This window comes from Cynocephalus volans, chromosome 4, assembly GCF_027409185.1.
Source record: "Cynocephalus volans isolate mCynVol1 chromosome 4, mCynVol1.pri, whole genome shotgun sequence".
Lineage (NCBI taxonomy): Eukaryota > Metazoa > Chordata > Mammalia > Dermoptera > Cynocephalidae > Cynocephalus > Cynocephalus volans.
Window position 1 is genome coordinate 156,815,866 of NC_084463.1, and position 24,568 is coordinate 156,840,433.

General features: G+C 55.4%; 1 protein-coding gene across 1 annotated transcript in view; it reads right to left on the reverse strand.

Moving 5' to 3' along the window:
- SYT7 (synaptotagmin 7) overlaps positions 1-24,076 on the reverse strand; it is a 59,353-nt gene extending 35,277 nt beyond the window's left edge. The window contains exon 1 of the mRNA XM_063095318.1: positions 24,006-24,076. Coding sequence (XP_062951388.1) covers positions 24,006-24,036 — 31 coding nt within the window. The 5' untranslated portion in view covers positions 24,037-24,076. The remainder of the gene's footprint in view (positions 1-24,005) is intronic.
- Between the last annotated feature and the right edge of the window lie 492 nt (positions 24,077-24,568).

The following is a 24,568-nucleotide window of genomic DNA, read 5'->3' on the forward strand; positions in this document are numbered from 1 at the left end:
CCAGCATGGACCCTGTGTGAGTCCTTGGGATCTGTGCATCCTTCAAACCTGACCCCCTCAAAGGGAAGGGCAAAAGTGCCCCTCAGCTCAGCCAGGTTTCACCGGGTAGGTCAAGTCCCTCTAAAGGAGCCACTGCCATGACCTTCCTGCCAGCACTCCCCCCACCCATACTCTGAGCCTCAACTCCAGCAAAATGTACCCAGGGGTTTTTATTAGTTCCTACAGTCCCTCTGAGGATATCTGCCTCATGGGCGCTTACAGACCCTCTTAAATGTTTGGCCAAGATTCAACAGCCACATGTGTAGTAGTCAGAGGGTGTAGTGGATTGAATTATGTCCCCCAAAACTCACTGAAGCTTGAATTGCATCCCCAAGTTTCATATATTAAAAGCTTAATCTCCACTGTAACTGTTGAGGGTGGGAAATCCTATTATGGTAATTGAAAGGTGGTGCCTTGAAGAGGTGAATAGATTGTAGGACCATGCTGTAGTGAATGAATTAATAATGGAGGTCAGGGGTGTGATTTGGAGGGCTTTAAAAGGAGAGTGAAGGAGGAAGTGGGCCTCTTGCTCTCTCTCTGCTCCACCATTTTTGCAATGTGATACCCTGCCATCACTATCACCACCACCAAGACCTTCAGCAGATGTGTTCCCCGGACTTTGGACTTCCCAGCTTCAGAAACCATAAGCAACAAATTTTATTTTCTTATAAATTACCCAGTTCCAGGTATTTTGTTATAAGCAACAGAAACAGGCTAATACAGAGGGGAATCTCTGGAGCTCTCTGACCATTGCACCTTTAGCTCAGCTTTCCTTGGGCTGGAAGCCCACTTAACTGGCTTCTGCACCCCCTGCCCCCTCTATCCCTTATCCCCAAGCTCATCTCTGGGCCTCCCACCCCACTGGCCCCAGTCCCTTCTACAAGGTTTGTAGTATCCTAAATGCTCACAGGGACTACCCAGCAACTTCCATTCCAAGCTCTGAGGGGCCATATACTTCAGAAGTGGGAACCTGGATGCCCCTCACAGAAGACAAGACCTGCTCTGGGAAGAAAACCCCGGGTTTCTGTCCAAATCCCACCTCTTCCTAGCAATGTGATTTTTGGACAAGTCACAGAACCACTGTTTTCTCCTCTGTAAACACAGATTAAAGCTTCTCCCCTGCCTTCCTCACAGGTGGCCATAAACATTAGCCCAAATCAAATTAAGGAAGGCAAAACTTTGACCAAAAATTATCTTGTGGGGGAGTGAGTGTAGTGAGAGCAGTGTGGATCACACGTGCAGGGTAAATATGCATGCACTGGGATGCATCCTAAAATCAAGGAGACGCTGTTTATTTACAGAGGAGCCTACGTGGGCTTGTTGGTGCCAGTGATCGTGGTAATTAAGAACTGACAATGATCTGGCTGGTCCTGGTTCCTGCCGTCTTAGCTTCTGCCTCCCATCCTCTTCTGGTCTCTCTTGCTTGGCCATGGAGCCTCGTGGAGAAGAGCCCTGCGATCATCCCTAGCTCTCAGGGCCCTCTGGGCTCCCTCCCACCACCACTCCAGTGCCCTGGGCAGCCTGTCCACCACCTGCTCTTCCTAGAATCCTGCATGGACCTCACCTCTCTCTTCCCACCTTCCTGAGCCTCCTAGCTATGGGAAAAGGCCACACTCACCTGGCCCCACCTGTCAACCTGCTAGGCCAGCTAAGCCTCCTCTGGTACCAAGTCCGCAGCCTCAAGCCCCAGGAAGCCTCTGTACCCAGTTCACTGTCAACCTCAGGGCCCACAGCACCCATAAACTCTGGCCTGGGCAATCTGCAGACACCAAGCCTGGGCCTCCCTTCCGGGGGCTGAGGAGCACAGCTCGGCAGGACTGGAGGGGACACATTTGCCAAAGGTCTCAGGCCAAATGGGAGGCTTAGGTCTTTAACCTCCAGGCTTCTGAGGGTGGGGGCAGTGCATAACCCCAGGGCCCTAAGGTTAGGCCCACAGTGAAGAGATAGGCACATGTGCCCTCTGGGCAAGGGGCCTGTGCTTTCCCCAGCTTTCCCTGCCAGAGCCTGCCCCTGCCCCACTGGAAGAGTTAAGAGCGCTCTGTGGGCTGGGAAAGCAGTGACCTCCCACTTTCCTTTGTTGAACCCACTTTTAAACAAAGTAAAGTCCATTCTTAGGCTGAGCTTTCTTCAGTGACTATCTATTAAGAATCTACTATGAGGCACAGGGGAAAGACGCCCTGCCCACAAGGAACCCTCGAATGGGGGACACAGGTGAGAATTCAGCTGATTATTTCCGAGCATGCCAGGTGCCCCAGAACCAGCAAGCAGCAGGACACCCCTCCTGGGTGACTCCAGAAGACCCAAAAAAGAGCCAAGCATGAGTACCAACTCTGCCTCTTAATAGCTGTGGGGTCTTGGACAAGTGTCTTAATCACTTAGTGTCTCTGTTTTCTCCTTTATAAAATGAAGATAATTGCACCCACCCCATGGGGTTGTTGTTAGCACTCAATAGGTGGGTACTGTTATTATGGCTGCTGGTGTTAGTTTTATCTCGGATGTAAACAGAGGGCTATGGGAGCGCAAATGAAGAATGCTTAACCTTGCTGGACTAAGCGGCTATCTGGGAAGGCTCCCCTGAGGAGGTGGTGTTTGGTGTGGTCTGAGGATGGAGGCGAGGAGAGGGGAGGACATTCTGGGCAGAGCAAATGGCAAGAGCAAAAGCAAGGAAGTGGGAAAAGCGTTGGGCACATTGTTTGAGGCACTGGACTAAGGGTTTGGGGAGTGGAGGTAGAGAGCAGGCTGGGAGGAGGACGAGGTCCTGATGGGGAAGGAGTATGTCTATTGTTTTGTTCTGTAGGCCACGGGAGCCATGGAAGGGAGGGGCAGGATCAGAAGGCGTGTTAGCAAGCTCATGATCTGGTAGCTATGGTAGGAGGCTAGTTGGAGGTCATGGCCTGCTCCAGGTGGGTTCTTCTGCCCTGGTGCCATCTCCACACACACCCCTCCCCCACATACCTCTTGGCCATGGGGCAATTCTCCAAGGGGTCACCTCCCTGGAGCTCCCTAGCTCCCTCCTCTCTTGTCAAACAAGGTCCTTCTTGAAAACCATTCCTCATTCCCTGCTGTAGGCCAGAAAGTCCCTATGGACAGAAGCCTATCAATCCCAAAAGCCAGTGGGCACACTCTGAAAGGTCCCTAGAGACCCAAGGGAACAGCCTTCTTAAGCATCTGTGGGCACAGCAGAAGGAGCTTGGGCTTGGAGTCTAGAAGAAGTAGGCTGAGGCCTGATTCCAGCCACTGACCAGCTCATGGCCCTGGGCAAGTCACTCAGCCTCTGGGACATCAGTGCCTTCATCTGTGCAAGAGCTGACCCTTGCTCACTCAGATGATGAGCCAGGAGTTCTAGGTGCTGTACATGCAGTACCAACTTAGTCCTCACGACAACAACCGAGATAAGTATTATGACTGTCTCCATTTTACTGGTGGGGAAACTGAGGCACAGGGTGGTCAAATACCATGACTAAGGTCATTCAGTTAGTAAGTGGAGAGCCAGGGTTCTAACCAGGCATTCTGGCTGAGAGTCCGTGCTCTTAGCCTTGACATCACACCCACTATATGAGTGGGTGGTTGGTGATTTTCAACGTGTGCTCTTTGGAACCCCTAGGGTTCCCCAGAATCTCTCAGGGGTTATGGAGGTGGATGCTGAACAGAAAAGGCTATGGTCCCCCAAGGCCTCTTCACCAGAGCAGTGTCATTTCCCTCTGTTTCACATCTTGGGCTTTTGTAGAAAATTCCATTTGGAGAAGGGAATGTGTTGCTAAAGAAAATCAAACCCCTCTGGATCAGGGACCCTAAAGTACCCTACGATGTGGGTGGATGCTGTCAGCTTCCAGGCATTCCTCGGACAGCCCTTGAAAGCAGGGTGGAACAAATGCTTTCCATTGCAAATTGCACTGATGTTGTGAATAAAAGTGACATGATGTCCTCGGCCAGCATGCCCTCAAGTGATGTTGCCATCAAGGGGTGTGAGAGTGCTCTCGCCTGCCAGCCAGAGTGAACCATTCCCAGGGCATGGAGTCACTGTGTCTCTGGCTGGAAGGGACCTTGAAAGTCACAGAGTCAGGCCCCACAAGGCACAAACCCTCTTGGGCAGCCCTGTCAGAGACAGGGAGCTGCTTCTGCAGGAGGCAGACCCTCCATGGAAGGGCATCGTCAGGGAGGGCTGCTGTGTCTTGCACCATGCCGAATCCGTCTCCCTAGAACTTTCCCCCCGTGGTGCTAAGCCTGCCCTCCAGAGCTGCAGGGAATAAGCCGGCTGTCTCTGCCACATGACAGGCCTCCAAATCCTTGCCGACAGTTCTCATGTCCCCTTCAAGTCTTCTCCAGGCAAAGTCGCCCAGCCCTTCTAACCCTTCCTCAGATGACATACATGGTTTCAAGTCCCCTTATCGTCAGCATATTAACATTTGGGGAAAGAAAATAATGCAGCTCTATTCAGCCTTGGGTAGAGGAGATATCCTGGGCCCCAGAGGTTGAGACACAGACAAGGGCAGACAGATGACATGGGGAGGCCTGGGAGGCAGGGTTAGCCAGGAGCTAGGCAGAGCCAGGCCTCCTGGGTCCAGTCTCAGGGGTGTCCTGAGAGAGGTGTGAGCTCAGACATGCTGCTGCCCCTCTGCCCAGGCCTGTGGCAGCCACGCCAGCTGATCATAGCTCAGGATTAATGATCCAGTGGAGTACTGTGTGCTTTGCTGGGTCCTGCAGGCAGAGTCTGTGCTCCTCAGCATGCCACCCCCAAGGAGATCTAAGGGTGAAGCCTGTGGACCCTGGGAAGTGGCCCACCTCTGCATTGGACAAGATGCCTCTGCAGTCTTCCCCTCTAGCAGGTCAGCTCTGTGAGGGCAGGGCTTGCTTTCTGGCTCACCACTGCATTCCCAGCACCCAGGATGGGGCCTGGCATGTAAGTGCTCAATAAATACTTGCTGAAACAATCAATGAGGAGGAATCCCAGGCTTCCAGGAATAAAGATATTAATAGAGGCTACCATTTACTAAGCACCTAATGTGCACCACAGTACAGGGTCCATGAAGACAGGAGTTATATCTGCTCGGCTCACTCAGTATTCTCTGTGACAAGCTTGGTGTCTGACACACAGGAGTTGCTCAGTAAATATTTGTTGAATGTTCAATGTTGCACGTGTTATCTCATTTGGCACCCAAACAAGATGGAAGGGAAGATATGGGAGAGGCTATAGTGACAGAGTTTGAGATCCTCTCTTTTACACACACACACACACACACACACACACACACACACACACACACACACACACACACACACACACACACCAGATATGAGAGAGGCTATAGTGACAGAGTTTGAGATCCTCTCTTACACACACAGACACACACACACACACACACAGACACACACACACACACACACACACCAGGACTCTTCCATTCTTCCCCCGTGCCCAACTTTGCCTGACAAACTCCTGATTTTTCTAGACCCAGGTGACAAAACCTCCTCCATGAAGCCTTCCTTAATCTGCCCAGTTCCCACTGCCTGCCCAGTTCATTTCACCTGCCTCTGAGTTCCCCTCAAACTGTGCCTGCATCCTTCTTTTCTGGCACAGTAATTAAATGCCAGGGCTCTGGAGCCAGACTGCCTGGGCTCAAATTCTGGCTCTGATTCTTCCAAGTCATGTGACCTAATCTCTGCATACCTTGATTTCCCCATCTATAAACAGGGGTTAATAATGGTACAGGTTTCATAGGACTATTGTGAGGTTTAAAGGAATTAGCACATACAATGTGCTTAGCACAGTACCTGACACAGAATAAAGAGACAACGAATGCTAGTTATTACCATAGCATTACCACGTCGTGCCCTGTAGTAGAGATATCTGGGGTACGGAGCTGGACTCAAAGAGCATTGAATGAAACACTGAACTGGATATACTCTAGTTTTCCTCATAGGACAGCAGAGGTCAGGGGTCACATCTCACTCAATTCTGTGTATCCCCAGTCCCCTAGCCCAGGACCTCGCCAGGGCTTGACCAGCACAAGCGTCAGTGTGCACCTAGGGCATGGAAGGGGAAAGGCTGAGGCATGGGGACATAGGGTGGGGGGCAACAGCTGGAAGCCAGGCTGGGCCCCAGGTGTGAACTGCAGACCCAACCTCCTCCCTTGCGGGCTCTGCTCCCACTCCCAACTCCTTCTTATCTCCTCAGCAAGCCATGATTTATGGATGAACAGAATCAAACAGGGCCGCTGGCTGCTGGGATGCCCCAGGGAGCTGCTGGAGAAGGAATGGACTTCTGAGGGCAAGCTCACCAGCTGCCCAGGGGGGAGTGAGAGGGGAGCCAGAGGGGGAGCGGGTATATATACACAGGCCCCAGACGTGGACACCCAGGGCATGCACACATATGCACATGCCATGGAGACTCACTTCCACACAGACGCCCCTGTGTACACTCATATACACACATGCATGCACACCCATGGCCACGGTCTTGAGTAGATGCCCAGCCTGCTCTGCCATTCGTGAGGTCTAGGCATTCATGTGCTTCCTCTAGCCTGGAGTTTTCTCCACATGAATTTGCCATCATTTGTCTACTCAAATTCTGTCTGTCCTTCTAAGGCAAACTTGGAGGTTGATGACCTGGGTTCAAGTCCCAGCTCTGCCCCTGGCCAGCTACGTGACCCAGGGCAAAGCCCATGCTGGGCCTCAGTGCTTTACCTTCAAATGATGATGACTCCTGACCTTCCCTGCTGGGGTGCTGTCAAGATCAAGTAACAGCTAAGATTAATTGAGTACACACCATGTGGCAGACCCAGTGCCAGCAAGTGTACACGCACCATCTCTACAATCTCGGACCATTATTATCCCCATTTCACAGGGGAACAAACTAAGCCATGGAGAATTAAAGGCACATGAGCCTGTCCTTTCCCACCATGCTACAGTGGCCTCCCTCCGAGCTGAAGGATGTGACAGAATTCTGTAATGTGCTACACTGCACAACCTAGCCACACCCAACTTCCCTCCTTCCTGCGAGGAGGCCAGCCCCTTTCACATCTGTGAGGTTTTGCATAAGCTGTTCCCTCTGCCACAAACGACTGTCCTCCTGTTCTCTGCCTTCAATGTGCCTAGACAAAGATGGTCTTCTTTCCGTCCCACAATCCTTTCTGCCTCCCCAGGATCTATGACAATTCATCGTTTTGGGTTAACAATGAGCTCTTTCTCTGTCCTTCCCCACTGGGAGCACCTAGAGGGCTGAGACCCAAGATCACTCATCTCTGTGGCCCAAGTTCTGGCACACAGGAGAGGATGGACAAGTAATTGCTAAACGGATGGACGAAATTATTCAAGGCCCCAGGTAAGCCCACCTCCTCCAGGAAGCCCTTCCCAGTGACAGGCACTCACAGCACTCCTCCTTCTCCAAACTTGAATTAACTGTCCAATCCCCTATTCTTGGGGGTAGAGCTGTGCCCTAAGCAGGTCCAATGGGGTAATATCCCGTTTCCCCATTTCACAGGTCTCCCACAGCCTGCAGCCCAGGTCACAGTATAAAGAGGCTGCTGGACATGCTGGAAATCTGTGCACACAGGCTTTCCCCCAGAATTTACTTGCTCTTACACTCTCAGATGGTGACATGCACGCTGTCTGTTCCCAGCCCTTCCAGAGCTGTCTTGTACCTCCCAAACCCACCCAGCCTAGACTGCTCCCCCTCCTGGAGATTCCTTTGGGCTTCCCCAGATTCCAGGCCCTTGCTCTCCTTTCCACGTACCTTTGGTCATAGTAACTAATGTGTGCTCAGCATTGAATCATGTCCACAGTCCTCAACACCCCTCTGAAGGTAAATCCTCTTATGCCCATTTTACAAAGAGGGAAACTGAGGCTCAGAAGGGTTAAATACTTGCCCAGGGGCTCAGAGCAGAAGAGAGGTAAAGGCAGAAATAGACCTCAGGTCTGTAAGACCACAAACCCTGCAACTCTCATCGTGTTCCACTCTAGGAGCTGTGCCTTGAAACAAGTCACTCCAAGGACAGAGGGAAGAGAAGAAAGAATCCAAGTGAACACAAAATAGAATGCAGCTGGGGAAAAGAATTTTCCCACTTACCCAAGAATTTTACCAAATAGAGCCATGCGCAAGTTATTCCAAGCACTTCAGAGACCCCTCTGCCACATACACACCTTTCCTGGAGCTCCTTTCCCCCTCCACTAGCACTGGCCTTGGTAAAGCACCTTCACTAGATAGAAGCTCAGCCCACCTAAGGGTCACAGAACAGGTTGGGGGTTGGGCACCTGGGGCTGGATAGGCTAGGAATGGGAAGAAGAGGAGAATGGGGTGGACTGAGGACTTGCCCAGGACCTTGTTTCTGGTACTAACTAGGGTGCAACCACTGTTCTGTAGATAAAGCAGAGTGCTGTTGGGGGTGGGTGGGGCTCTGTCTGCTGGTGCCTTCCCATCCTGAGTCCACCTCCTCCCACCTGATTCTGCACTAGGCGGCACACCCCAGTGCCTCCCCCACCTCCATCCTTTGGTGGCTCCAGGATGATGTTCAAGGCAGAAAACAGTGAAAGCTGGAGTCACAGATTTCCATAGGACGCACCCCTCTATGTACATGTTGAGCAGATGGAAATGGGGGAAGATGGGAGGGCGTTTGCAAGTGGGCAGAGCCTAACAACCCCAGGGCGATTTGGGCATGGGAAGGGGGGACATGACATTTTTGGTGCCTATCCTGCCTCTCTTCCTTCCCGAAACCCAACACACACAAGCAAGCCAGAAAGAGGCAGGCTTGGGGAGAAAGGAACAGAAAACCAATGAGCTAAACCCCAAATCTCAGACAGCCAGGCAAAGCTCTGGGTCTTGCCATCATGTAGAATTTTCTGTCTTTTCTCCATTCTAAAACTCCCCTTTCCACGCCACCCATCTTGGGAACAGGGCAGCTCTTTCTCGGCAAGATGAAAAAGAAAGTGAGATGGACAGAAAGAAGGGAAAAAGAAACAGGAGGGAAGAGAGCCTGACACTCATTTCCCAGGAAAGCTGGGCCTTGGCTCTACCCCCATGCCCTCTGGACATTCTCTCTGAGTGTGAGTGTCCTTCAGAAAGCAGTGCAGGCACCCACAACCCCTCAGGCCTCACCCAGGACAGGAACAAGGCTGGCGAAAGAGGAGGCCAGAGGGGAATTGTTTTGGAAAGTTACAAGTAGCTGAAAATAGGGGTTTAGCACGAGTAAGCTTCCTCAACCTTGACTGTACTAAAAACAGATAATGCACGAGTGAGTGAGGGAGAGCGTGCTGGCAAGGGCCGCAGAGGCCGGCTGGATGCAGACAGTTTAGAATTCAGAGGAGATGCCAAGTGAGTAAACAGCGAATGAAGGATTATCCGATGGGCCAGGAGCCATTCCAGCAAGAAATTGGACAGGGACATGTCGAGATGCACAAGCACTCCAGCTCCTCATCAGGGAGTGAGGCCTGGCGAGCTACGAGGGCCTCATCCACGCCTTCTGGACCTCTGCACTCTCTTCCAGCAGAGAGCACGACCTCGGTAATAATGGCTCACATCTGCACAGTGCAGAACAGTTTACAAAGTGCTCCATAGTTTACTAAGGGGTTCACGTCCATTATTGCATTTAATGGAGGTGATGGGATTATTTTCTGCCCGGTTACTCCCTCTCCTCACCACAGCCAACCCCACCTCCCACAATTCCTGGCTTAGAGAGGCCAAGTGCATTTGGCTCCTCTGCAGCCTCAAAAGAGGGGGAGGGGGAGGGAGGCCATCACCTGCAGACCCCAGAGAGCTGCTGGGTCCAGAAGTCATCAGGGTCAAAGCCATTCAGGATGGATAGGGACAGCTGCCAGCTCTGAGCAGGGAGCCCAGGCTAAAGGGTGTCTACCTAGGAATTAGCCTGGAACCCACTGCCCTCCCCACCCACCTTGATCCCAAAGCTGATGAGCTGCCTGGGCAGCCATGAAAATGATCACGTCCATCAGAACAGCAAGGAGCCCAAGAAAGGAGGCACTCAGATGGAGGGCCTCTTCACCAGGAGTGGGGAGTGGAGGCAGGATCGGGGATGTGTGATGATTAAGTGCAGGCCTTGACCACTAGTTACTCCTTTGAATAATGCATTGTTGTGCCTTGGCCTAAATCAGCATCTTATTGTTATTAATAATACACGGCTGCAAAGAAGCTGGGGTTGGAACAGTGTGCTATATTTCATTCGAGGATCTCAGAGCACTTAAAGAGTTCTTCATACTGATGACTCAACTTTACCTCCCCAAGTCACAGGCTTCCTTACAGGCCAGGGCACCTGTCCTGTCCTGACACCCTCCCACCTGAGGCTTGGAGCCATGAAGGCTACAGGGGTTAGGAATCTTCCATCCTGGGATTCAAATGCTTGGCCAGGACTTTTGGTGGGGGAGGGGAGTGTACTTAATCTTTGCCAGCTCAAGGGCTCTCAGGGATGCAATGTAACGTGAAGCAGCTCCCAGAGATGTTAAAGGAGGAGAGAGATAACTAGTGGAAATCAAGTGTGGGAGTGATGGGTGTTGAGAGACCACTGGGGATCCGAATCCCGTTCTGCCACTCGCCGGCTGTATGACCTTAGGCTACTCTCTCAACTCTCTGGCCCTAAGCCTCCTCGTTGGAATATAGGGCGTTTGAGATTCCCTCTTGGAGGTGCCGTTCTACCACATTCTGGTATCGTTTACAGCACAAGTAGTAGGACAGCCACGAGCGGCCGCCCGGAACGCTGTTCACGGTGCTGAAACAACCGCCTGCCGCACTGCCTCTGTCCTTGGTCCTGAACTAACTCAGTCTCAGTCTCAGGACTGCGCCCTCCTCCAGGCCGCCCTTGACGTTGTTCCTCAAGAACAGGATCGAAGAGACCTTTCCACAACTATAGCGTAGTGGTTCCACCTTCCTCTGCCATTTTCTCTTTGGCCAGCCCCCAGCTGAGGCCACGACAGCGGCCAGCTGACCTTAAGAGCTCCCTTTCTCAAGAGTTAGGTCCTTAGATACTGAGGACCCCTGTCGGCAGCCTGACTCGGACAAAAAGAGCATCTCCGCTGAAATGGTAAACACCACACCCTATTCCCTCAAGGGGAGCCTGCTGCACTGCCTCCTGGCGGCTGGCATGGGCACTGCACCCAAAGCGGGAGCACAGGAGGTCCCCAGTGGTGGCTCTGGGCAGACAGGGTAAGAGAGGCAGACGGTTCAGCCCCCACCACCCCCTCACCGCTCCTGGGGCAGTCTGGAGCTGAGTGTGCAGCATTGCCCAATACATGCACACTCCAGCCTGTCCGACTGCACCCTAGCCATCTTGGGTGTGGTGCTGCCTGGGTCACAGTGCAGACTCAATCCAGCTGGCCAGACCTGGGACAGGCAAAACTTCCTGTTCCCTCCTCCAAGATGGGTGGAGTAGACTTCTCTAAATACCAACCTTTCCTCCCACTACAGGGCCAGCCTCACTGAGATGAATGCAAAGGCCCGTAACACGCCTTCCCCAGGGCAGAGGCCCCATGCTGCACACGCACCCAAACGAGAGCCTTGTCCACAGCTCCTCTCTAGGAAAAAGTGAGGGGTTGGGGAGAAGGTCACAACTGTGGCCCACTCCTGTTCCTCCGCCCTAAAGGTGGGGGCTCTTTGGGAAGTAGATCTGCTTGATGTTTCCAGGGACTGCTTGATACTAGCCTCACTGGGTGTGGAAATTCCCTCCTTCCAAAAAATAAATAATAAATAAGCAAAACAAATAAAACCACCTGAAGACAACACCCAAAATCATAGCTTCTCTGGATCCAGGCAGGGAGTCAAGATAATAGCCTTTAATTACAGTAGATATAGCTGGTATCATTTATTGAGCACTTACTATAAGTCACACACTGTGCTAAGAGCTCTGCAAACATTACCCCATTTAGCCTTACAACCCTCCCTGGGAGGAAGCATCATGCTCAGCATCCTACAGATGAGGAAAGTGGGGTTCAGAGAGGTGAGGTGACCACTCAGGGTGGTGCAGCTAGCAAGTGTTGATACTGGCAAGGGAAACTGTGTCTGACTGCCCCTAATTTTGCAGCTCAGCTGATCTTCCTCACCATCTTCCATGTCTGGAGCCCTCACTATCCCTTGGATATCTCCAAGACAATCCCATCCTTCCACGATCCTCACCTCTCAGCTGAGAGCCACATGGAGGTAGTAGACAGTAACACCTCACACTCTGTAGCACTTTACAGCCTGCTAAGTGCTTTTGCTGAAACTGTTTGAATCGACCCTCCTAATACCAAGGGGTGAGGCAGTCATGGATGGCCCTGTTCTGATTTCACAGGAGAGAGAACTAAGGCTTGAAAGAGTAAATGGCTTGCCCTATGTCACACAGTGAGCAGCAGAACCAGATCTCAAGTGAAGATGGGACTCCTAGCCCAAAGCTCTCTTCCCATTTCTCCAAGGCTAGTGTCTTGGAAGTAAGCAAGGCAGGGAGTTCTAGGGACTTCATCTTCTGAAGTCTTGACCTGGGCTGCTGTCCCCCTCCTGCTCACCAGAGACCATCAGCTGGCTCAGCCTTAATTTGGAGTCTCTGAGTCTCATTCTAAATGAAATTTTTTTTCCCCAGGCAATTACCTCCTGCTAATTAGGAGGCAAGGCTGCCAGTCCCGGGGCCCTGGGCTGACCCCTTTCTCAACTCACAGGGGTGGTGGGTGGTGGAGGTACTGGGTGGCAGCACTAGCCACAGAAACAGCCTGGGTCAAGGCCCTATCAGGATAGGGGGGTGGTGAAGGAGCAAGAAGCTCTGAGGAGCTGGAAGGAAGGAGATGGGGTTGCTGGGGAGGGAAGGACTCTGAGGTGGGAGAGCGCCAGGGGACAAGAAGCTGGAAGGAGCCTAGACATGCCCATGCAGAGTGAGAGAGAGTCCTAGGCTCTGGAGCAGCAGAGGGAGCCAGGAAGATACAGAAAAATAGGGACATCAAAAGAAAAAAAGGAGAACCTCAGAAACCAGAGAGACAGAGGAGCGAATAGGGATATCCCCTCTGCAGAGGGAGAGGAAGGAAGAAGATACCCGGAAAATGGTCAAGACTACAGGGGAGGAAAGGGAGAGAGAAGGAGATACAGGGAGACTCCAGGAAGGGGAAGGAGAGAAGGAGGACAGGGAGGAAGGAGGAATCGCTGAAGGAAACCCCAGGGAGAAGTGGGGAGAGTGGGGAGGATGGCTTGGAGTGACAGCTCCCAGGGCCCCAAGAAGGGCTCTCTCTCTACGTCATTGTCCTTGAGCCTCCCCCAATGTCAGTGCCCAGCCAGCAGGGCCTGCACACCCTCCTACGCAGCCACAGGTGCGGGCAGGCATGATGGCAGGCCACCAGCTGGGACCAGTCCCGGATACTCCATTCACCTGGGACCAGCCTCCTGCCATCTTGTCATCCCCTCCATAGGCTGAGCCAGGGGCCTTCCTGGGTCACACAGAACATGACCAGGAGTCTCTGGGACTGTGTGGTCTAGTCTCTTCACTTTTCAGAGGGAGAATCAAGGTTAAGAGAGGAAATGGTGCTTGTCTAAGGTCATACAGCAAGTGGGTGATAAGGCCAGAAGCAGAGGGCTCAGGGGCTAAGTCCTAGTGTGGGTCCTGTTCCCTTCTGGGCAAAGGGCAATACTAGGAGACAAAGACAGGTCTTGGCTGCCAGCAAGTCAATCCCTGATCAAAGCCCTGTGGAGTGTGCGCTGGCAACTGGAAGGGAGTGAGGGTGGCCAGGGGCTGGATGGGAAGCAAAGGAAGCCACCATTTATGGAGCAGTGGGTGGGAGGGTTCTGTAAGGATTATAATTGCAGCTAACATTATTGAGCACTTACTAGGTACAGTGTGCCAGCCACTTAAGCCATTACATGCAGGATCTCATTTGATCCCCACGACGACACTATACAGTAGGTATTACTGTTATTCCATTAGAGGGAAGAAAATGAGACTTGAGAAGGTTGAGTAACTCGGCCAAGTCCACAGAACTAGCCAGTGGCATAGTCCTAACTCAGGCAGCTGGCCACTCTGAGGCCCCTGCCCCGAGGATCCCTCCAACAGGGCATTATCTGAAGATGCTCAGGTCCCTGAGTTCTCAAGATCGCAGCCTAACCCCGGCAGAATCTAGGCCCCAGATGTCAATGTGGCTGTAGTCCTGTAGTGTGGGGGCTTCTTGTGGCCCAAAGGGGGATAGTATCATGAGGCCCTAGACTTGAACAAGCCTTGTCTTAAGACACTGGAGTCTGGGTTCTAGTCCTGCCTTGGCCACTAACTTACTGTGTGACTTTGGGCAGGTAATTTGCCCTCTCTGGGCCTTGGTGCTCCCACTTATAGCATCAAAGGGTAGGACCAGATAATAATAAGAGCTAATACATACATGGTGCTGACTGTGACAGGCACAGTTCTAGGCAGTTTCCATATATTAACTCACCAAATCCTCCCAACAGCCCCAAATAGTGCTATTATTATCCCCATTTTATGGATGGGAAATGAAGCACTGAAAGGTTAAGAAAGTTGCCCAGGGTCACAAAGCAAATCCATACATAGCAGATATGGGACTGGAACCCATTCCTTCAGATCCAGAGCCCCCCATACTCTGGCTTTCAGTCTGAATTATTTTTTAAGGACTCTCTCAGCCCCTGCTTGGTGCCCCAGAGAGGTCTGCCCAGGTCCCTCTGCACAGGCACAGGTGCCGTCATGTTTCCACATGGGAAGCACACACATGGTCATATGTACGTGAAGTGACGTGTGTTTGCTCATGCTTCCTGCTCCTGTGCTTTCACCCCATTTCTACCTGGAACAGCCATGCTGGGTCACACATGACCACAAACATTCAGCACCAAGAACAGGCCAACTCCAGCAGGTCCATGTGTGCACACACACGTGTCTGCCTCTCTGGGCACTGGATAACTTGTGCAGACCATGTGCCATGCTGCAGTGCACAGTCACATGGCAGTGACGTGGGTCACCACACCCCTTCTTCTCTGCCCCTTCCAGTGCCTGGGTGGCTGGCATATCACATTCCGTACCTACCGGCATCCCTACCCCTACTGCCTGCCTCATGCTCTCCACTAACAGAAGCAGGCACTTTCTCCAGGGAGGAAGCAGGCTCAGGCACTGTCTGGCTCCCATGCCCCAGAGATGCCAGCCAACCCGGGGCTGAAGAGGGAGAAAGAGGTATCAACTGGAGGCTCTGGGGGATCTGGGGTCCACGGTTCCTATCTGAGTTCAGGCCCTCCCTTAGGTCTGAGTGCCAGAGCTGAGCTCTCAAGACCCTAGAGACAACAGCCCCCATTTTTCATTGCCAGATATGGGTCCAGATGGGGGACCTGGGGACAGAGGGTCTACCCATTGCTCCTGACTGGGACTGTGGTGCCACCAGGGCTCCTCTGGCCCAGTTGCCATTGCACCCCCCACCACCCCATCCCTGGTCCCTGCTCTCTCCTCCCCCTGCCCAAGCATCTCAGAGTTCTGGGTATTTTTAGGCCTCAGCTGACAGGCTGTGAAATCGCTCCCTTCGCACCTCCCCAACCAGGCGGGGGCTGGAAAGGGAGGAATGAGGTTGGGGTGGGGGGGACACACATGCATTTCATCAGGCTTCTCCAGGGCTGGCAGGTGCCAAGCAGGGAGCGAGGGGTTCCTCCCCTTCTCCTGGGAGCCTCCCCTTAAGTGAGAGGATCTTTCCACCTTGCCTGTAGAGAGAACAGGGGCAGGGTGGGAAGAGGACTCTATTCCACTCCAGGGATCTGAGAACGAAGGCTTTAGGGACACCCCAAGCACTAAAGCAGGTGCTGGGACATCCTCTAAATCCAGCTCTGCAGCCAAAACCAACTCTTAGTGCTCCCTTCTGAGTGGCAGGCTGAGAGACAGGCTGGCTTGGATCCTAGTAGGATAAGGGAGGCACTGGGCAGTGTATCCCAGTGGTTAAGGCCTAGGCTTGGGAGTGACTCTGACTTAAAATCTCATCCCTGCTCTGCTGAGTTACGTGGGCAAGACACTCCACCTCTCTGGTCCTCAGTTTCCTCATCCATACAACAGAGATAATGAAGTCTCCCTTGCAGGACTGCTGTGAAGATTACATGAAATGTCTGTAAATAAACAGGTGGTCTGGAGACCCACCAGGCACTGCTAGGAGATTCTCCCTTGATGCTTTCTCTGACCTCCAGTTCCTCCTAACCACTCCTTCTCTGGGCTGGCTTCTTACCATGATCCCCAAAGGAGGGGCCTACAGTTCGTCCTGGCATCAGGCTCTTTGGTGCCCATCAGACCATCCCTGCGTCCAGAGGAACAAATCCTCAGCTAAGGTGGGTGGGCAACATAGACCATCCCCACCTTCCTACTGCAGGGCACACACACATGCACATCATGTGTGCACGTGGACCCAAATGCCAACATGTGTGTGTGCTGCCAGTACCTTAGTGTGAGGGCGTTTGCCCTGGGATGACCCCCAAGGGAAGTGGGAAGACGTACCCAGGCCCTGCCATGAATGGGCTCCTGTGCCAGGGGTCGTGGGCACAGAGAGGGGGCAGCCTGCCTAGTTGCAATGGAGATGCGTTGGCTCTGGTGGGGCTCTGGAGCTCAGGCCTGGCAGCTGGAGCGTCAGTTGTGTGGCCCTCCCCGGGCCTGGCCCTGATGCCCACAGTGGGGGGTGGTTGGAGAACCAATCCTCAGGAGCATTAACTGTGTCCATGGGGTCCTGAGCCTGCCCACCTTGGCTCTACATCCCTCTGTGGGGTAACCCCCCTTGAGGCGTTCTTCATGCCTATCTGAACATGCTACTCCCTTGACTGCCTACTACCCCCACAAGCTTTCCAAGGGCAGGGCCCAATCCAGCTGGACACTGCAGATCTCCTGGTGTGGGTGCAGGCGAGAGTCAGAGGAGGGGCTGGGCAGAAGCAGAGATAGATAAGTTAACAGCTGACACTCTAGTTCCATCTCCCTGCCTTCCTCCAGGCTTCCCACCCTCCACACTGCCATGTCGTTAAAGTTCTTTATAGACATGAGCTCAAAAGCCATCCACAGCCCTACATGGACTCAACTTTTAAAAAATCCAGTTTTTCTATTTCAGAATGCCAAGCCTTCATAATCAGGCTCAACCTACCTTCCAAGCTTCAACTCCTGCTACTGTCCCCCAAAGGTCTCCCTTCAAGCTGTGTTCAAGCACTCACAGCTGCTTCAACAGGCCAAGACCCTTCAAACCTCTGGGCCATTGTATGTGCAGTGCCCACTTCACCAAATGCCTCACCTTAGCTTGCTCACGTGGCAAGCTCTTATTCTTCCTTAAAGACCCAAGGCCCTGCACCCAAAACTCCCGCTCTTGTGTCCAGCAGCATGGCTGGAATCCCAGACCGACTTCTAATCGTAAGCTCCCACCTGCCAGGGTGGTTCTGAGGATAGATGAGCTAACACGTTATGTGTTTAGGCCAGCACCTGGCACATAGTGAACACTTAACGTATCTTTGCTATTGACTGACACTGCCTCACTGAAGCCCTCCCCAACTCCTCCACCAAGGAGGTGGCAGGCACGTCTTCCCTGGAGCTTCTGGAACCCTCATCCCACACATCAATCACTTGGGACAGGAGAATGTTGATAACAGCTGTCGAGTGTTTACTACTTGCTAAGCTCTCTGCTAAATACTTTTCCCGCCTTGTGTCACCTCATCCTCCAATCACCTGGGAGGTATGAACCACTATCATACCCATTTAACAGAGGAGGCAACCAAGGCCAGAGTGGTGAGTAACCTGCTCCAGGGACACAGCAGCCAGTGTCTCTGCTGGGATTCACATGGACAGCTGTTAGATCCCAGTGTCCTAGCTTAAGCATGTCATCCCTGGCTGCACATAGACAAAGTGCTTAGCGCATACAGGGCATCCCACAAATAAGAGCTTGCTATTATTGGGCTATTGTTATCATCAAGAGAGGGGATGGGGCGTGTTAGGTGACCTGAGAGGGGATTCCTTAAACTGGCCCCTCTGCAAAGTATAAAACCTCATTCCCAGAGAAAGAAAGTGAGGGCTCAGAGGGGCCTTTGGGCTGCCAGGGATAGGGGTTAGAGATAGCAAGGAGGTGTGCTGGGAACCCTAATATCTGGACTTGGGGAACCAGGGGGATGTGCAGTGAGCAGAGGCTCAAGGGGGCTATCCCGGCTCAGGGAGGGCAGAGGGGGAAGGGCCTGCCGGGTGCTGCCCTGCTGGCTGCCGCTCTCTGTCCCTGCTGACACCACCCCGCGGTAATGAGACGGATCCAATTTGTACCCAGGGCCCCGCCGGGAGCAGCTGCCACGGCAGGGTTTGAAGTAATTTAATTGGACACATTAGCCACACGCTCTCTCCTCCACTCCCCTCATGCAGAGCCTCACGCAGGTGCCCCTTTTGGCCCCCACACCTCATGTCACTCCACCCTGGCTGGGGACAGGGAGCACGCTGCACCTACCAGCTGGGACCCATCCATCCACACCCCTCCTCTCTCATTCCTGGGGATCCTGGGGGCCCTCTAGGCCCCCAGTTCTCCCCTTTCTGATGCAAGCAATAGCTACAGGAGCTCAGACCTCTCCCTCCTGCATCCTCCAGTGGGCAGCATGGGGCCACCCCCTTTTCTCCCTTGAAAAGCCTGGAAGCCCCCAGCCTCCTGCACTCCAGGAAGGGCATCGAAGGAGCAGGGCAGCAGCATGTGCCTATTCCACCAGCACCTTTGGTTTTGTCACTATCAGGATCACTGCCGAGCCAGGGCAGTCTTCCTCTTAGGGCTCTGGCGGAGGGGTGCAAACACACATGCACAGAAGCATACATAGTCACAAAACACAGACAAGCTCAATTCAACCCAGCCAGACACACACACACACTAGCAGACCCACACACAGTTGTGGAAATGCTTGTGTCTGTATACGTGAAAGCTCCCACAAACACCCCCACGTCCACACCCGCCCATGCTGTACAGCCAGGTGAGGCCCTGCTCCCAGCACACGAAGGTCTCAGAAGCAGCCAAGTGGGCAGGTGGAAGGGTGTGGCGGGGGCAGGCAGGGTCCCTGGAGGGTATAGGGCCGGGGGAGGGGCCTCCCCCAATGCTCTCCATGGCAGCTCCCCATGCACCCGGACACACCTCACTACTAATACGCTCATTAGCTGCTGTTTACAGCAGGCACGGCACTCAGATGAGCGTAGCTATTATGGCCATCAGTCCAGCTGCTGCCCGCACGCGCACGTAGGTATACACACAGACACAGCTCTTCCCACTGGCCCCACCCGCCCCCTCCATCCGCGGTAGCCCCACACGCTCAATCGCGTGAATACAGCAATTCCCAAAACATCCCAGCTCACGATGCAAGTCAGCTCCTGGCCCACCCCACAGGCAACACACCTCTCTCAAGGAGCCCTTCCAGATGGAAGCTGCACAGCCCCCCAGAGTGGGTCTGATGCGCCAGCCCACCTTCCAATCAACTTGGTCCAGAATTCCAGAGGCAAGCTCTGGGCTCCATCCAGCCCTTTCCACAGGTCCTATGCTGTCTGCCAACTCTGTTCTAACCCTTGAGGAATTCTGCTGGGTGAGACCAAAGCCCTATCCTCCAGACACAAGTTGGACAGGGCCCAGCAGGGCTGCCCCTGCTGCTTGGAAGGTCAGGGACCTCCACGTCCATGGAACTGGCGCAGTTTGCCTGGCACCACCGGCTGGGGTTCCCTGGCAAGGCAGGCAGGCACCGGGGCTGGGCCTGGCACAGGCTGACTCCGGCACCTGGCCAGACCCGTGACTGCCCCAACAGAGAAAGCTGACCTCACCAGCCACATGTGCCACCTGCCGGGCACTGTCCATGGAGACTGTGTCCACCTGCTATGCCTCAGTGCTCTGAGGAGGCCATCGAACCAACTCCTCCTCCTGCCAAGACTCCTCTGCTCAGGACCGGGCCTCCCACCCCCACAGGGCCCCCCTCTCCAGCTCCTCTTTCTGCTGTTCTCAGCCTCTCTCCCCTGGGGGAAGCAGTTATTGAAAACGGTCCATCAGATTCAATAAGGATTCAAAGTCCCTGAGAGAATAGGGGGTGGGCGGGGAATGGAGGTGGGGGCAAGAAGTGGGGAGAGGAGAGGACCATACACCCCTCCTCTGCCTTCCCCCCATAACACCCTGCAACGGCAGGGCTAGAGGATTGAGAAGGGTACACCCCCCCAGCACTCTTAAGTTACCCTTAGGACTGAGCTTGGGGCCAGCTAGGACCCAGCTGCCCAGGGCCTGTCTCTGCTCACCTGACACCCACCTGTTTACCTGCTTTACAGCTGTCCCCTCACCTGCTACCTGCTAGCCTATATGTTCCCACCCCAATCCAGCCTGCTCTAGCCCCCTACCCCCCAATAAGGGGGGTTTTGGGGCTTTCTCTCTCCCTATCTTCTAGTCCTTGAGCACCCAGCCCCTTGGTCAAGCTGTCCTCACAAGGGACACAGCCAAGGAGGCACCTGTCTCCATGGTAACACTACAGCCTGGGGACGCTCACTACTCTGGCCCATGCCCCACAGAAATCATTCTCTCCTGCCCTGGGTTTTAGACTTACTCAGACTCAGGTCCCCCACCTTGCCCTGGCCCGTTGGGAGATCATTTGATCTTCAGTCCCAGACTCTGACCAAAGCCCAGGATGTGGGCCTGTGCAGAGGGGGCAGGCAGGTAGGGAAAGTGGGTGTCAGGGAAATAGTCTGACACAGTCAGGCCTCCTGGGACCTCCCCACACCCCAGCCCTGGTCCTAATCCTAGTGGTCCTAGCAGCATACTCTTGATCTGCCCTTTCAGCCATACGCTGAGCTCCTGCCCCACACATCACCCATCAGCCTCTGCCCCTCACTTGTGCCCAGTGAGTGGAGGTTTGGCCTGGACAATCTCAGGGATCCTTCTGACTTGAGATAAGAGACTCACTGTGTCAAGGCCCCCTGACCCATGCAGTATGCATGAGTCTGCCCCCCCCCCATATTCCCAAAGGAATGGCCTCCTGGCAGAGTGTTTACAAGGGACAGAGCCCACTAACAGGTAGGACAGAAAGAGGCTTCAAGCACTACTACTCCAGGGACAAGCTCATAGAGGGCTGGGGGGCAGGGCAGGTGGCCTCAGGACCTTACCTCCCCCCTAGTGGTTCTCTCTCTGGCCGTGCTCACTAGCTCACCGCAAGGTCACCTCTCCCTCCCTCCTTCCTCCCCTGCTGCCATCCTGCCTGCCCACTGCAACGCTGACCCCTACAGGTCTGCTGAGGCTGTGCCCAGCCTGGAGACAGGCAGTCTGAGGGACATAAGGAGGCCCGGCCAGACCAGCTTCAGGATGAACAGAGGATGAAGACTGAGGGCCTTGAGTCTATGGAGGGGGTGGAGGGTTATTGGGAAGGAGGCTGGGCAGAGTTTGGAGCAGGAGCCCAGAGTGCGCATGGGAGGCAGGCTGGTCTGCGTTCTTCATTGGTCTCTGTTTTTTTCCCACAGTCCCTTTTTTCATCCATAATAGATCAGGGAGTGAAGCGCCTGGGGGCCAGGGGCCTAAGTGGGGAGAGAACTGTACCTGTCCGGTACCCTCGTAAAAGTAGGCCAAGCTGGGTGGGGACCTGCAGGGTGAGCAAGATGAGGGAGGAAGTACCAGGGACCCTCGGGAACCAGTCTGAGGCATGGAGGAGCAGGAGAGGACAGGAGACTTTTTTAAAAAAGGACTAGGCCACAGGTGTTCCTGGGAGCGGGATGAGGAGATCTGGATGTAAAAGGTACCGGCCCCTGTGGGACCAGAGGGCAGAAGAGGGACCAGTCCAAGTCACACAGGAATTAACATGCATATCTCACTCCCACTTGGTGCCAGCCAAAGAGGAGATGGGGCGTGCACAGAATGGGGGACACAGAGCCCTGGCTGGGGAGTGGAGTCTGGGAGGCCTTGGGCAAGCTGGGGCGAGAAGACTGACCTGGAGCTATAGTGACTATAAGAGGTGGGCAGGAATGCCAGGGGGCGCAGAGGACAGACTGAGTCTCTGAACCCTCAGAGATCCCCCGAGGACTAGGATCAAAAGCAGACTCTGCCCTCTCTGGCCTATTTTTAACCCCACCCAGCTTGGTGCCCACACCGGAGAGAAGTCAACCTTGGGCCAGTCCCTTTCCCACTCACAGCTGCCCCTGTCACAGGCACTGGTGGGCTCTGCAGCTGCAGCTGGAGGGCGCCAGACAGCATGCCAGGGGCAGCACTGAAGTCCAGACTCTTTGCCCAGAAGATGCCAGGCACATCAAGTTGGCCCCCATGGGGAAGGCAGGGGTGCTTGCAGGACGAGTGATGTCATGGTGGCTAGGCATGAGAGGGGAGAGGAGGGAGGGAAGGGGAGGGAGGAAAGGGGCCGGGGCATGGCCCCAGGCCAGTGGCCCAAAAGGAAAGGGGGAGGCTGCCAGCCTGGCAGGGCAGGTGGAGGGGAGTGTCCTCCATGCATCCTCCCCTCCCATCTTCATACCCCAGAGCTGTCCTGAACTAAGCTGCTGGCTTTTGCAAGGGTGAACCAAGCAAGCGAATGCCCCTGCCCTTGGTCCAAGTGCTGGGAGCTGGCAGCCTCTTGGGGGAAGGTGCCAGGGTAGATGACCTGGTCCAGGCAGATGAGAGGTGGCTCTCTAAAGGCACTGCCCCTTCAGCCCTCACCTAGAGGATGTCATAGAAGGGCGTGAGTTTCCAGAGGAGACTGAGTCTTTCACTCTCATACCCAAGTGCTGAGTGAGCACAATGCCTGGCTCCCAGTAGGTGGTCCTCAGTCGAGTGGGCTGAAATGAATTCATGGGAGTGAGAGCTGATTCTTCAGGAGGCAGGGACAGGCTAAGGCTGCCCCTAGAGGGGGAAGAGCGAATGCGGGGCTGGGTCAAGAGCAGGCACGGCCGGCACCCACTGGATCGCTTCAGGGCTCTGGGCCCCTTCTGTGGAGGGTCTTAGAGCTGTCCCCTCCCCCCAGCACTTCCACCCCCAGGAGGTTAGCAGCAGGGAATACAGAGGCTTTGCATCTGGAAGCAGGTCCTGGGCTGGAGTGTCGTGCTTTTAGCAGCAGAGAGAAACCCATAAGGGGAGACCTTGATCCGGAACTGGCAGACTGGGGGTGCTGGGTCTGGAGTAGAGCACCCTGGGTGGGAGCTTGGTACTGAGCCTGGGCAGGAGCTGCAGGGAACCTGCCTACAGGTGGGCACTGTGTGAGGAGGCGTTCCGAGCCAAGGAGGAAATGGCAGAGCAATTTCCCCAGGCAGGAGGAACGATTCCTCGGCTTTGGCTTGGAGGATGCCAAGCAGACAGTGGGCTCCCGGGCCACTCCCCAGGCAGAGGAGAAATGCAAAGGAGTGCGGCCCCTCTCCCTGCCTCCCCCGACAGGACTGGAGTGAGTTTGGGGTTCTTTCTCTCCCCCTCCCCAAGCCTAGCAGAACATGCCCCTGGCTCCCCCATGCTCATCAGCCTCTGCTCTCTTTCCCTTCAGGTGCCCCTGCCTCCCCTCTCAACGCTCCTGCGGCTCCCCACCCCCGAAGCCTCCGTGCCCCGCCGCTGCACCAGATCCCCACCTGCCCCCCCCCCCGGCACCCTCTCAATTCTCAGTTGGCACCGCCGATGCCACTCCGCTGCCCTGTGCCCACAACCTTGGCCGAAAGCTGCCGGGATCCTAGCCCCGGGGTCCCGCAGCGCTGGCACCCCCAGGGCACTGGTGTTGGGGAGCCAGGGGTGCCTCTGAGGGCACTGCCCGGCTCCCACGGGGGCAGCGGCTCTCGCTCCGCCACACACGTTGTCCTTGGGCTGCTGGGGGGGTGGGGGTTGGTCCTTGTGGGGACACTGCGAAGCCGGCCCCGGGCATCAAGCCTGGCCGTGTCCGGACTGCGGGGCTCCGGCGTCCGAGCCGCTGCCGCTGGAACCCGCACCCCCGGGACTGGGATGACCCTCAGGGGGGAGTCCGTGCGGCTCCGGGCACGACAGCAGCCCCAGGCTGGGGCTCCGAGACGGCGCCCAGCGCTGCCGCCGTCCTGCCCGCCGGTGCGGGGCGTCCCCAGCCCGCGCGGGGCCGCGCTTACCTGGGCTGGCCGCCTCCGGGTCCCGGTACATGGTCCCCTCGTCGCCGGTTCCCTCCGGGCTCCTCAGAGCCGCCCGCGGCCGCGCGCTGCTCCGCCGCCGCTGCAGGACATGGGGCCGGGCGACCCCCGAGGGCGGGTCCGAGGGCGGGGGGCCGCGCGGGCTGCACCGAGCCGCCGAGCCGGGGAGCGGGGGCCGCCCGCCAGCCCTCCCGGCCGCCCGCGGAGCACGCTGCCGCCGCCGCCGCCGCCGCCGCCGAGCCGCGCCGAGCCTCCTCCCTCCGGCCTGCGCGCCGCGTGTGCGCGCCGGAGCGTGTGTGAGTGTGTACGAGGCCGTGTGTATGTGTGTGTGTGTGTGTGTGTGTGTGAGCGTGTGTGAGCGCGCCCGGGGCACCGCCGGCGCCGCCCGCCGCCAGCGCCGCCGCCGCCGCCCGCGCCCGCTGCCGCCCGCTGCTGGCCGCGCGCCGCACTGCAGCCAGCGCCCACCGCGCCCGGAGCCGCCCCGAGGGCACGGCCACCGCCCCGCGCGCCACGCCCGCCCGCAGCCCCCGCTAGGAGGGCAGCCG